We start from the raw sequence: 15,067 nt of genomic DNA, 5'->3' as shown, positions 1-15,067 counted from the left end.
TTGCTCAAAGGATAGAGTGCTGGACCTGGAGTCAGGAAGGCCTAAGTTCAAAAACAGTTGAACACCTACTAGTTATGTGAACCTGGGCAAGTCATTTAACCGGTCTCTGCCTCAGTTTTCTCATCTGTAAAATGGGAATAATAATAAGACCTGCCTTTCAAGGTTGTTGTAAGGATCAAATGAGATAACATTTGTAAAGAGTTTAGTATAGTACATAGCAGATGATTAAGAACTTCCTTGCTTCCTTCCTTCCTCTCCTTCTACCTCTCTCCTTCCCTTTTTTATGGCATTAAAAAGACTGGCAAAAACATGCATGACCAGAAAAGGCTGTATGTTCTTCCAAATGCCATTTAACCTATTGGGCTCAATAGATTATATTTCTTAATTCGTTTGTAATTTCATTAATTAAAAAGCAGGCTTTTGTTATTTTTTTTCCTTAACTGTGACCTAATCATTTGAGTTTACAAAAACACGTTTCTTTCCTTTCTCTTATTCTTATGCCTGTGAACAAATGAATATTACATTCTTTGAAGAATCAAAATTACAATAGAAAGGTACATGGTAGATTTAAGGAGGCCATGGGGTATTATTATTCCCTGACTTTTCTGTGAGAAGTAGAATGAAATACACTTCAAGGATGTATATCACCTCAATATATGACCAGTCATAGGTTAAAAATGAAAGACAGCCAGTGAATAGCCCAAGATATTGAAGAACCAGAAGGACTCCAGCAATTCTAGTATATCTCCCATGAAGAGTTTAGGTAAAGAAATGAACAACACTCACACAGAATAAGGAGCCTTCAGGGTCTTGTGATCTGCTTTGGTAGAATTAGTGTGTATATATACAATGAAGGTCAGGGTTCATTATTCCACAGCTGTTCATGCCTTCCCTCCCAAAACTACCTTATATTCACTCTATAGATATTATGCACATATTGTCTCTTCTGTTAGAATGTAGGGCCCGGGAGAATAAGAAGTTTTCCTTTTGGCTTTTTGTCTTCAGTACTTGACACAGTGCTTGACATGTAATAAGTGCTGGTTGAATAAATTGTCATAAGATTGTGGATTTAGAGTTGGAAGGGACCTCAGCAACCATCTAGACCAACCCTTTCATGATATGGTTGAAGATACTGTGGCCTATAAGAACTATATAACTTGGGTCATTTATTTAGCTAGTAAGTAACTAAGGCAAGCTTTGAACCCAGGTCTTTGTGACAACAGGAGTTAGCATTAATAGTCCGTTATGTTCTAGCCACTCTGCTAAGCACTGGGTATACAAAGAAAGGCAAAAACAATCCATGCTTCCTAGGAGCTAACAGTCTAATATGTTAGTGCGGAAACAACTATGTACAAAGAAGGTATGTACAGGAGAAATTGAAGATCATCTTAGGGGGAAAGCACTAGCATTTAAAGAGAATTTAGAGCATTGATTAAATACTTGCTACGTACAAGCTCTGTGTTAAGCACTGCTCTGGCAGTAGAAGTAGAAAACTGAGACAGCCCTTGTTGAAGGAGCTGACATTCTAAATTGGGGAAGACAACACTTAAAGTAAAGTTCAGCTTAGTTATGAACGGAAAGACCTGGTGATCCTTGGGTTGCAATGAGAGGCCAGTTGACAAGTCCATTTGGTCTATAGCATGTATCTCGAGGGTAGATGGCAATGCCTGGGGATCAGAAGAGTGGCCAAGCTCAATGAGCTGAAGAGGATAGTGAACAGGGCAGATTGTAAGGCTGCATGATTGTTCATTTTATCAGAAAGATTGTAGCTAGAGACTTCCTTACACATACAGGAGTAGCCTTTGGGTGGGTGAGGGAGAAGAACAGCCAAGGAGGAAAAGTGGTTTGGTGACTGGATTCCAACTGTTGGGAAGGAGGGAAAATGGACCTCAAGGTCATAGTGAAATTAATCTCTGAGTTCTCTGTAGGGAGTGAGGAAAGGTGGATAATTCATGAGGCAAGACAGTATCTGGTTGGGAGGCAGAGTGGGGGTGGGGATGACAAAGGGGGCCTTTAGGAAGGTTAGTTGAACCCTAGGATACATCTTGAATTCTTGGCCTATATCAGATGGCTTGCTGTCTTGGGGAAGAAGGGAAGAAGGGAGAAAAATTTGTAACTCAAAATCTTATAGAAAATTAATGTTGAAAACTATCTTTCCATGTAATTGGAAAAGAATACTATTTACCAAAAAATAAGTTTTACATTTATATTTTAGAATCTAGTTTTGAGGTATGCCAAATATGCCCCTCAAAAGATGAAGCTACTGACCTAAGTTTTAAAGTGATAGTGACAAACATCCCAAGAGTATTTTGTGATTGCAAGGTAAAATATATAGCAAAGTAGTGATCTTGGACTTCAGACCTCATGTGCTGATAGTTACAAAAATAGAGGTTGTTACCTATGACATTCATTTTCCAAAGCATGGGAGTAACTGGTTTTTTTTTTCTTTAAAAATTGAAATACACCTTTAAAATATTTGTTCCCAAATTTTAACTTTAAAGCAAACTTTGGCAAAGGTTATTTATATTCTTATTCTAGTAGTAGAAAATTTCTTGAGATTAGTTCACCCTCTCTTTTTGCCATGCCTTCTCACCTCCATCCCCCTATACCCCCCAAAACTGAAGCGGGGCTCTTCAGTCTGTAGGCAGAAAAGGCCTGTATTCATTTGCTAAGTATCATTGTACTTCAAAATAAACATTGGGGAAAAACAGGTTTTATGTCTTCTTCAGATTGCATTAAACAATGTGTATAAGGTTTAGGTTTTTTTGTTTTGTTTTCACATCAAGAGTTAGAGAATTCAGGTCATACATTCCCACCCCCTTCATTTTGCTGATTGAAAATTTGAAGCATTGAAAGAGTAAGTGACCTGCCTTCACCAAAAAGAACTGAGATTTTTTTCTTTTTTTTGTTTTTTCTTCTTTTTCTTTTTGGTTAGGCAGTAGGGTTAAGTGTGCCCAGGGTCACACAGCTAGTAAGTATCAAGTGTCTGAGGCTAGATTTGAACTCAGGTCCTCCTAACTCCAGGGCTTGTGCTCTATCCTCTGTGCCACCTAGCTTCCTGAACGGAGATTTTAAATTGAGTTCTCTACTGCCAGACTAGTACCCAATTCTGCAAACACTGGTCTTTAGATAGATAAAGCTTTCATTAAGAGTTTACTCTTTGCCAAGCAGTACAGCTCTGAGGGAGGATAAACCAAAAAGGGGAGTGGAAGAGGCCACAGGGAGACTCATCCTAATGGGGCTGGTTCTGGGCTTGGAGGCCTGTGGCCTGGTGAGGTGAGGGGGAGTCCCTGTCTCAGTGCAAGGGTCAGAGGAAAGAGGCTGTGGGGTTATGGATACAAATTAAGTATGAGATATAAACATGAGAAAAGGGAGGAATGCTCCAGACAAAGTTAGTGTACAAACATTTGTAGAGGATATTCTATGGGGTAGTTGTAGGAAGAAATCAGGAAATGTTAATGAAGGCAGTGGGAGTGCTAGCTGGAGGTCATTCCTCAGCAGGAAATGGTGGTGGGTACAGTGCTAGACTTAGCTTAAAGAACATATTTGCTTTGGTTTTGAAACCAGCTTCAGACACTAACTGACTAAATGACTCTAAGCAAGTTATTTAACTTCGGAGCCTCAGTTTCTTCATCTGTAAAATGAGTGGAGTGGACTCAGTAAAGCCTTAAGTTCCCTTTCAGCTGTGAATTTATAATCCTATGTTTTACACGGACTGAGGTGTGGAGAAAATACAGGAGGTAAAAGTGTATGGAGACATATAGCGGGAAATACTCATTTTACTTTTGAATATGAATTTGAGTTGTTAGTGGTACGTCTCAATAGAAAAGTCTCCAGGTTTGAAAAGACATAGACCACTTGGGCCAGCACATATTTGACCAAGAATCCCCACTGCCTCTTTTGTTTCAGGTAATTCTGTTAAGAAGGCTTTCTTTTTGTCAAACTGAAATCTAACTTCCCCACTCCTCATTCTACCACTGCTTTCTGGGTCTAAGCAGGGCTAGTCTTTTGTGATAGCTATTTCAAATTAGCTTTCCTTTGTGTTCCACGAAGGTCTTCTCTCTGCCAAACATCTACATTTCCTTTAATCAATCCTAATAGGGTATTAAGGCCTTTCAATCCTCCTGGCTGTCACAGTTTTCCCCTGCTTACCAATATATTTCCATATATGTGGTCCTCAAAACTGATCATAATTCTCTGGATATGAGCTGTTCAAGGCAGATTTCAGCAGACCATCATTTTTAAAATCCTGGAATATGAAACTTCTCTTAATGCAGGTTAAAATTTCATTAGCTTTCTTGAGTGCTATAGCATATTCATCCCTCGTGAGTTTCCATCCACAAGAACCCCAAGCTCTCTTTTAGCCGTCTAGCCTCCCCAAGCAAGTGGAAAAGCCAGACTGTAGCTCACGGTATTAATCATGAATGGATATTTAGATTTGAGTATTATATCAGTGATCATGAGTAGAAATTGTTTCATTCTTTGTATTTTGAAGAACTACTGGTGCTTTGTATAGTACTTGACACATAGTAGACCTTTCATGAATGCATGTTAATTGAAGTCGAAGGGGACCAAGGACAGAGTGGGCCAGAGGACTAAGATGATGTATTAGGTAAGCCAATTAAGAAGTAGTCAGATGGGATGATGAATAAGCTGACAGAGGAGAGAGTATCAAAAAGAAGGGATTGGTCATATCAGATGCTGGAGAAGAATCAAGGAAGAGGACTGAAATTTTAAAGATTTAATCAGTGACACTTGAGAAGTTTGAGTAGAGTAGAAGGTTTGTAGTAGTTGGAGGAATGACTAGTTGAGTATAAACTTTTCTCAGAGTCTAATTTAGGGAGAACTATAGCTTGAAGGAGATGGCACAAAAATAGGAGGATTTTTTTTCTCTGTAGAAGACACGATTAGGGCAAGGAAAATGAGCCAGTAGAGAGAGTGAGAATTAAGATGAGAAAATATGAGATGGAACAAGGCCCTGGAGAAAATGGAAGGTGAGTTAACCCTATTCAAGGTTAGTCATTTTATCTACTGAGATTAGAGGATGAAGAGAGACGTTAGGTTGGAGAGAGAAGGTGAAAGAGCCATTGATTGTACAACAGTATCATCTTCTACTGTGTGATTTGTTCCACCACAACCTCACCCTCTGAGTTCTGTGAGATGATATCCTACTTTTCCTTATGCCTTACATTGCTCTTCTGTCTGCTTCACTTGATTGGCTTTTCTACAGGAGAGTCTTAATCTCTTGAGGCCAAATTATTTGTTCTTAGGGAGGGAATGCTGTATATATTATTTGCATGAAAGAAAATTCAAATATCTGTCAAGTATCTACAAAGTGAAAGATACTATTGCTAGGTATTTGAAATATGAAGAAAAATTATATAGAAACATTGTGTAAGATTGGGAGATAAGATACATGCATATTTTAATACTAAATAAAATACAATAATTGTAAAAGGGAGATCCTAGAAAAAGAGTACTTTGAGAAAAGCTAGATTGGGTTAGATTGTCATCTATTCAATAAGCATAAAAAATGATAAAATTAAAAATATTTCAATATCATTAATTAGAAGAGAAAGAAAGATGGTGAGGAGATGGAAGTCAATACAGCAAACATAGAGGACAGAGGCAAGATAATTAATGACCAGGAAAATGGTCGTGCAATGCCAAAAAATACAGAAATCAGAGTTTTTTTAATTTGAAGTATGTTGGATATCCAAATGCAAATAGCAGTGAATATTTAGAGATATGGAACTGGAATTTGGGAGGATGGTCAAGGCTAGAAATTTAGTTTTGAGTTTGAGGTACATTTGGTGCTCATAGAAGTCACAAGAATGGATGAAATTTCTTAAGGAAAGAGTGTTCCAAGAAAAGAACAGAGGATTAAGAAATGTGTCCAAGAAAATAATAAGAGATAGGGGAGGGGATGATGAAGATCATGAAGTGAAGTAGCCAGAAGGAGCAGTAAGAGGCTTCTTATGAGGAAAATTAGTTTTTGTCAGAGAAGGCCAAAGGTGGAGAGGAATGGAGAGAAAAGATGATAACCCTATCCCATAAGTAATTCTGCAATGCCGCTGAACCCCCACTTGTTGGTAAATTGTCAATTTGATTCCTCTTAAGCTTGAAACATTTCAGGGGTTTGTTTTAGCATGAAAATTTTGATTAATGTAAGCAAAATTATATATCTTTCTTTCCTGTCTCCCACTTGCTTTAGGCGTCGATATAGAGGCAGCCCGTAAGGAAGAAGAACGGATAATGCTTCGGGATGCAAGACAGTGGCTCAATAGTGGCCACATCAATGATGTTAGGCATGCAAAGTCTGGTGGTACTGCACTCCATGTAGCAGCTGCTAAAGGCTATACAGAAGTTTTAAAGTAAGTAATGTTTCCTTAAGAGTGGGGCATTTTTTTTCCTATGCTAAAAATGCTTTCATCTTCTTATTACTCTATCTTGAGATTCCCAGGTATTGTTCTCTCTCTTCCCCCAATTTTTGTTCTGAAGAAACTCTTTACGGGTTATTTAATGTCCGTTTATTTTTCAAGTTGGAGAACAGATTTGTTTTGATGTGACGTTTTTCTGAAATTTATGCGTGTGTGTGCATGTGTGATTTCTTAGTTTCCAGTTAAGTTTTTCTAGTGTATTTTTAGCCTTTTTAAAATAAGGTGAAAGTCACTTAATAGTAAGAACAAAAATCTATCAGGATAGGAAATTTCTATTGAATTTCATGATAAAGTTCACAGTGACACTTGAACTGTTGTTTTTAGCTTTATCAGACAAAAGAGCTAACTATTATGTTAAAGGTGTAAGACATTTCTGATGGGCTTAATGAATTTAGGAAATTATTGATCGATCTTTACAATGTTCATGTACTATGGACATTAGGTATCTTTCCCATTTTACAAATAAGAAACCTGAAGCTCAGTTTTTACCTAAGTCTCTACAGAAAGCCTATAGCAGAGCTTACAGTAAACAGTGCTTTCTTGATTAAGAAATCCTTGAGAATGAAACTTACAAAGTCAGTCACATTTACAATACTAATAAATCGTATGTAACAGAGCTATCTACAGCTTCATGACAAAAATAATTCAGCACACAGATTCTGCTTAGATCTGCTCAATTGAAGGTAGAGTCGGATATCCCTCCACCAAATTTCTGTTGCTTCCTTTCCATTCTCTTTTCTTTATTTGAAAATTCAGATCTCCTGCATTTAACATATCCATTGCTCTTCTTGTCCTTTTACTAGCTCCTCTTATCAAAAAGAGGATTCAGATCCATACATTCTCCTAGTTGTAGATCACTCCAAGGCTTTTTTGACCTTACTATTTTTCCTAGACTATTGCAGTAGCCTTTTCCTTGTACCCTTCTTTCCAAGGCCCTCTCTTCCCTACTTCACTTTGCCTTCACTCGTGTCCTGTCCTCCCATAGACACATACTCTATGTTTTCTGATGTGGATGATCTTGTTTTAGTTAATATTTATTGGGTTTTTGTACTTTGACCTTCCTTCTGGTATATGCTTCTACCTCTTATGTGATTTTTACCTCTACTTATGGGGTTCCCAACAAAGAAATGTCTTGAAATGTGACTTACTGGGTTTGTTTTTGTCACTTGATATTTGTTTGGTTGTGGTAAGAGATAGGAAGTTACTCATTAATCTATTAGTCTTTTGTTAAGCACCTATTTGAAGTGCTTTATTAGGCCATAAATTAAGTTCTTGAAATGTAAATGAAGGGTTATACATTAGATATCACTGCCACCTCCTATAGGTAAAAAGAAGGACTTCTCAAGCTCACAGCATGGAAAGTGAGGTAAAGGTTCATCAGTTTTCTTTATCATTATCATTATTATTATTAAATTGTTTAGTGTTTGTGTGTTGGGCTGTGCTGCCTGCAAGTTATAGGCCTGTTCTTTGCCTTCTAGGAGCTTAACATTCTAAATACAGGTAAGAGTGATGCCTATGTACAGTTAAAGGGCATGCTAACAATTTTTGCAACTCTGCAAATTATTACTGATATTCTAGTAATATTGGTTAGAATCTCTTGCTTTCTACTGCTGCTCTTAAGTGAAATCAAGATCCTTTCAAAAAACTTTATGAAGAACTTGTCATTTTCCCCAAAAAAATTTCATGTGTAAAATAAGATATAATCCTAAAGGCAACTCTATAGTATGATATAACCCTTTTCTGTTATCCTGTAAGACCACACCAAATCTTTTTTTTTCAAAGTGTATACTTCAACATGAATATAACATGTAAAATAAAATTTGTTATTTTTCAATCCTGTCTGACTTTGTGACCTCATTTGAGGTTTTCTTGGTAGAGATACTAGAGTGGTTTGACATTTTCTTCTCTAGCTCATTTTTCAGGTGAGAAATTGAGGCAAACAGGGTTAAGTGACTTGCCCAGAGTTACACATCTACTAATTGTCTGAGGCCAGATTTGAACTCAGAAAGATGAATCTTCCTGACTCTGGGCCTGGCATTCTATCCACTATACCACCTAGCTGCCCTGTAATAATTATTTCATATATAAAACATAATACATAATTGTATATAATCGATAGTAAATAATTACAAATAAAATTTGCCCTCTAGTAAATAATTGTTTGGACACTCAAGGAAGCATACTACCTTAAATCAGATTTATGGGCAGAGTGGTTCAGTAGTTGGCTCAGACTAGGAAAACTAGATTCACCTAATGAAAATTTTATATAAAAATAATAGTAATAATAAAATTTTTCATACTAAACTTGTATCAGACCTAGTAGACAATGAAAATGAAATTATACCTACTCATAGTATTTCATTTTGTTAATTTAGGATCTGTTCTTCCAGAGTTTTCTTTTAACTCATTTCTACCTGTCCCAGTTTAGATATCATGGGAGAAAATGTCGAAATATGAAAAGCAAAATAGTTTAACCCTATCCTGTTGCCCGACTTTTACTTAATGTGCATGAAATCAAACTGATGAGTAGCTTTACAAATTGCCAAAGTTAACTTATTGCCTAGCTAATTTATTATATAATCTCTTTAGACTCTTACTACAGGCAGGCTATGATGTAAATATTAAAGATTATGATGGTTGGACACCTCTTCATGCTGCAGCTCACTGGGGTAAAGAAGAAGCCTGTCGAATTTTAGTGGACAATCTTTGTGATATGGAGATGATCAACAAAGTGGTAAGCTATTGAAACATGTGCACATGTTTTAGTGTAAGAAATATAACTATAGCTTCTCAAGTGGTATACAAAAATACATTGGTAATTTAATTCATTTTTATGTTGTACTTTTGGAATTAATAATCATAGGGATTTAGCCCTTTTTTTGGGAAGGGAAGGTAAATTTCCAAATTTTGTATTTGTTTCAAGTGTTTTTATAATCTCTTTCTCATTATTTTGAGAATAATGTTCCTGATTTCTGGTAGGCCCACTAATACAATAGTCCTATGGCTTAAGAAATGAAGTTAGGAGATTTGGGTTGGTTTGTTTTTTACAGATGTTTTATGAACATAGCAATTAATAAGTTATTTTTTTCATCCATTCTTCATCATTAAATGTCACCATTAATTCTCAAATTGTTCCTTATTTAGAATGGATTAAATAGATATTAAAATAAAATTTATGTTTCATTGCTTCATATTTATTACTAATTACTACGTTTTTACGTATACGTAAACAGATGAACATACATGTTTTAGCATTGATATTTTCTAATGGGCATTATTACTAGTTCTAGTTAGTAGGTAGTAAGCTAAAGTAGCATAGCAGGAAGCCCACCAGACTGAGTGAACACTTACTCATTATAGTTGCATTCTACTACTAGTAACCACTTACTAGTGATAGAACCTTAGACCAGTCACTTAGCATTTCTAAGCCTCATCTGCTACATTTTAAAAAACAGAAATATCAAATATCTACCCAGTCTAATTTTAAGAGTGGTCTTGCGGTGCAGATGTGAAAATGTATATGCAGGTGTTATAAAAATATTAGAATAGGTATTGCTGTTTATATTATAGGTTTCATGTGTACTACCTTACTACCTTAAAAATTTGTGGGCAGATTAGACAGTAGTTGGAGAACACAGCTGCTCCTTCCCTCTCTACATTCTAGCTGCTGTGGATGAGATCTGTGTGTACATGTATGTGTGGGTGTATCTCTGTCTGGTTTGGAGTCTCTGTCTTTTAAGTTGATCTCCCTCTAATAATGGTGGTGTTTTTCTGTAGCTCATGGAAATTTTTCAGAGATATCACACATATTTTTAATTTGCCAGTTTAATTTGCTGACATCCCCTCCCTCCTCGACCCAAAACACACACATGCGTACACGTTTATTTAGAGCATTTTATTTAGCTCCCTTCTAAGGTTACAGGCTCTTATCTTGTCTTAATCTCCTTGGTCTCACATCGTTGAAGAAAACATGACATTTGAAGTATGTTTCTACTAGCTCCCTTTTTTGTACTTTTTTGTACACCTTCATGCTGGTATCAGTGTCACAACTATTGTGTTCTGAGATATGTACTTTGAACATATAACTTATTCACTATTTACTGAATTGAACTGAACTGTCTTTGATTCCCCAACTTTCAAAATAATGGTTTCCCTTTCTGCTGCAATGACAGAGTAGGAATGACTCAGCAGACACACTTTACCATCTCTTGCTTTTCTCTATCCCAGACAGTGCCACTTGAAGAGTTGCTTCTCCACTCGTGGAGGGTAGAATCCTTGCAGTTTCTGGAAGAGAGCTTTGGGGATGTTCTCACTTAGGATTGTACAAATGTCTGAAACATTTTCTTTAGGTAATATGAGACATGGAGAATTATAGGGAATTGGCAGGATCTTTTAGAAAAGTCACAGACAAAATCAAACATCATACTGTTCTATAATGATAGTTCACTTAACTCAACAACTGCTTATTAAGCACAGATTATGTGCGCAACATGTTGCTTAGCATTGAGGATTGAGAGATTTAAGACACATAGCAGCTGCCCTCAAGGAGTTTATGGTCCATAACACCCCTTCACCCACCTAGATAAATGTAACTAGTTCAAAAGCCTCTGCACATCATCTCAGAAGACTACTTACCTACTGGTGGATTAATAATACCAATCATTTAGTATAACTGGGAATAGTAATAACTTACTTTATATAGTGTTTTAAGGTTTACGAAGGAGTTCCACACAGCCCTTGCAGGTGGATGGTCCTAATTATTATTATCTCCATTTTATAGATGAGAAAATTGAGGAACATAGAAGTTAGAACCATTGTGTGACAGATTAATTTGTCTTTTCGTTTAGTCAGCGTTATGTCCTTCTTAAGTCCCCAAATTCTAATTCTGTTTTTATTTACTTTTTAATCACTTAAGTTTTTTAAATTTCATTGGACTTTACTCCAGTCTTTAAAGATAACTTTGTATTATAACAATAACACCTTATGTTTCCATAGAACTCTATAGTAATCAAAACATAAATCACTTTTTGTTGTGTCAAGATAAGCTTATCTTTTGATGTTGCAAATGAATCTGCATTTTTTCTTCTGCACTTCTATAATGACATGGTAAAGATTTTTGTCACAGTTATTTTTAAAATTTTGTAGTCTCTGAAAAGTTTATATAGATGTTTCCATAGCAACAAAAGTTAATAGCTATGGGGAACATGACTTTCAGAAACCATTAAAAAAAAAAGAACATGTATTGTAAGATTTACAAATCATTTCTTCCTAACTCCTATATGTAAATTGAAAACAAGTTATATTTTGTTTTTAAATATTCGGAAAACTTTTGCCTATTTTGGGTTTCTTTAATAATGTGTTTTCATAACTTTAATGTCTTATATATGTGTAACTCTAAAGCTGTGGTATCACAGTTGATTATTTTGCTATTTTAATAAATAGGAGAATTATTTTGCTGTGATGCACTTAGAATATTACTATCCCATTTTGCTACAAATTTTTGTTTTTACTCATAATCAAATTATCAACAGTGCATGAGCATTTTTATGGTGTCATAAATAGATTTAAATTAGTTGCAGCATTATTTTGTTCATACTATTAATGGACATAAGGAATTTTATTTCTTTTAAAAGAAAATCATTCCTCTTTTCTTTAGAGGTGTTGTATGTAGAGATCTGAGTTCTGCATTTGACTACTACCTGCTGGCACTGTACCCTTGGGCAAGACCCTAACTGAGCCAGAAGTATATAATACCTGACTTGCTCAGTTTTGTTGTGACAAGATAAATTTGATTATGTATTTGAAAACACTTTGAAAAGGTTCAAGGCTATATACAAATGTGAGACTATTAAGAATAAATGAATAAGGGGCATCCAGGTGGCACAGTGGATAGAGCTGCGGCTCTGGAGTCAAGAAGACCTGAGTTCAAATGTGGCCTCAGACACTTGACGCTTACTAGCAGTGTGACCCTAGGGCAAGTCATTAAACCCTGATTGCCTCAACATAAAGCAAAAAAACCCAATTAGTGATAATAAATAATAAAAAGAATAAATTTATAAAATAGTTAAACTATGTAGAACAAAACCTATCACATATAATGTTACCTATTTGGACGAAATTTCTTTTAAGTAGTCTCATCTTTAAGATGGCATATCAACATAGTAGTTGATTATGTAATTCTCATCTGCTCTATCCAGGCCACTTATATATCCTTCTGAATCATCTTCCCAATAGTCTTGAATATTAGTGAATCATTCCATGGTGTGATTCCTTTAACATACTGTTTAATTGGAAGAGCAGAAGAGCCTTAAAAGGTGATTAAGAATCACATGATGTGTGTAGTTTGGCAACTACTAGGTTGATAAGTGTCCTGTAGACTATTTAGAGTACCTGTCTGGGCTAATAGGTTAAATTGATAGGTTTGATTTTTATGTGTTCACAGCCTGCATTTTACTCTAGTTTTTATTCTCTATCAGCTGCTGTTTGCAAAGTAGACTCATTTGTCGAGGGAGAAAGTGAAAAGAAAGGTTAGTAAGGGGATCATGTTTCTTATCCTTAAAAAGGAAAACTCCTAGTAAATAAAACAACTCCTTCCTATTTAATTGCTGCTAAAATTATCAAGATTTGTTTGTTTTATTTTTGAATAGGAATGTTGACAGATGCTTCAAATTCTATTAGTGGTGATGTCAAAATTCCATTGGATCCTGGGGATTAGGGACTGTGGGTTCTAGTTCAGATTCAATTACAGTTTGACCTTGAAAAGGTCTATGGACTTCATTTTCCCCATCTGTAAAACAAGGAAATTAGAATAAATGATCTCTAAGCCTCTGAAAACTCTGGAATATTCAGATTCTAATTCTGTTAATTATTTTGCACAAATAATCCCTTTCTTTTACCAAGCTCTTTACAAAGCCAAATTTGAAAAAATAATAGCTCTGAACAGAGTTTTTGAATCAAAGCTGCTTTAAAAAGCATTCTTTTGTAGCGCTGAACCTATGGAGGCAATGTAGAATAACCAATAAGTCAAAGGGAAAACATTTAGATTTATTTAGGATATTATTTAGATTACCTAGATAACTATAGGCCCAAATTGAAATTTTCAGTTTGTTCAATATTCATTCCATTTATGTGGGAACTACCTTTGACTTTCAATACTAGAAACTGAAAAAGAAACAAATTTTCTTATTTCAGCCAGCACTTTTCTTGCACTGAACCAGGAGAGGAAGGGGAAATGCTGGCAGACCAGTAAGTTCATCTGGCCACAACAAAATTCAAGAGCAGTTTTTATAGGTGAAATTTGCAGAAGATAGGGGCAGCTAGGTAGCACAGTGGATAGAGCTCTGGCGTTGGAGTCAGGAGGACCTGAGTTCAAATCCAGCCTCAAACACTTGACACTTAACTAGCAGTGTGACCCTGAGCAATTCGCTTAACCCCAATTGCCTCACCAAAAAGTTCCCCCCCCCAAAAAAAAGGGGTATTTTGGGGAAGCTAGGTGGCACAGTAGATAGTGCACAGGCCCTGGACCTGAGTTCAAATCCAGCCTCAGATACTTGACACTAGCCTGTGTGACCCTGGGCAAGTCACTTAACCCAATTGACTAACAGAAAAAAAGAAAAAGAAAGGAATTTGCAAAAGATGATTTTTGGTATATGTAGGTAAGTTCCCTTTAACCCAAACTCATTTTTTACATCTTTTTTCGATACAGATATTTGCATGTTTTGGAGTAAAGACAGAATGTTGCTTTTATGAAGTATAAGCAGAAAATTTAATTTTACAGTTTGAGATGTATTTATACATACCCTGACTTTGACCACAACAGGAAGCATATGTCCTTTCTCCATAAAGTGCTAATATCCTGTTCTTTAAGTAAAATTAAACACCAGGAACCTTTTCTTTCAAAAGATCAGTTACTATTGAAGCATGCATTTACAAATTTACATTAATTTAATTTTGGGACTTGCCATTTAGTCATACAATTTGCATTTTCTGTATCTCTGAAGCTTGAAGTGCTTTTTCATATGGTATTGTTTTCCGTGTGAAAAAGAATTGGTTCTGAGACTTAATCATATCTTTGTCAACATATAGCACTTTTCCTTGTACAGCATATCACTTTTCTTAAAGAATGAATTTTTGTCATTCTGGAAACTTGTATCAGTGAGTCTGCGAATAGGGACAATGCAGGATAGCAAAGGAAAGTGTTACTGTTTGGTCAGTGAACAGATACAGAATGATAGATGTTCCTCTGAATATTTTTTAAAATTTGATGAGTTATGGTTCCTGAGGCTGTCGCTTATTTAAAAAGGTAAAGAATCGGGCAGTCCTGTTAATTGCTCTATAACTGCCGTGAATTGCACTTTATAGAAATTTCATTTTTAAGCCTGTTGTGGCTTTGGTACTTTGCTATAAAATAGGTATGCGTGCTGTCCTCCTTGCCCAGCCACACCAATACAGAAAATAAAAACGAGAGAGAGAGAGAGAGAGAGAGAGAGAGAGAGAGAGAGAGAGAGAGAGAGAAGGAAGAAAGAAGTCTTTCTATACGCTGAATAGATATAGCAGGTGTTGAGTGGCAATAAGAGTGAGGTATAGGAGGTTGGCTTCTTCCGTATATAGGATTGTAGCTGGGCAAA

The 15,067-nt window shown here is 35.9% G+C and overlaps 1 protein-coding gene across 7 annotated transcripts in view; it reads left to right on the top strand.

The window, feature by feature from the left end:
- PPP1R12A (protein phosphatase 1 regulatory subunit 12A) overlaps positions 1–15,067 on the top strand; it is a 178,717-nt gene that overhangs the window by 93,819 nt on the left and 69,831 nt on the right. For all 7 annotated transcript variants that reach the window (XM_020993442.2, XM_020993444.2, XM_020993443.2 and 4 more), the window contains exons 4-5: positions 6,215–6,374; positions 9,030–9,174. In XM_020993442.2, the coding sequence (XP_020849101.1) occupies positions 6,215–6,374; positions 9,030–9,174 (305 nt within the window). The remainder of the gene's footprint in view (positions 1–6,214; positions 6,375–9,029; positions 9,175–15,067) is intronic.

The sequence above is a fragment of the Phascolarctos cinereus genome, unplaced genomic scaffold (genome assembly GCF_003287225.1).
Source record: "Phascolarctos cinereus isolate Bilbo 61053 unplaced genomic scaffold, phaCin_HiC Scaffold_1;HRSCAF=81, whole genome shotgun sequence".
NCBI lineage: Eukaryota > Metazoa > Chordata > Mammalia > Diprotodontia > Phascolarctidae > Phascolarctos > Phascolarctos cinereus.
The sequence above is the reverse complement of the archived record's forward strand: the minus strand, read 5'-3'. Positions and strand labels throughout refer to the sequence as shown.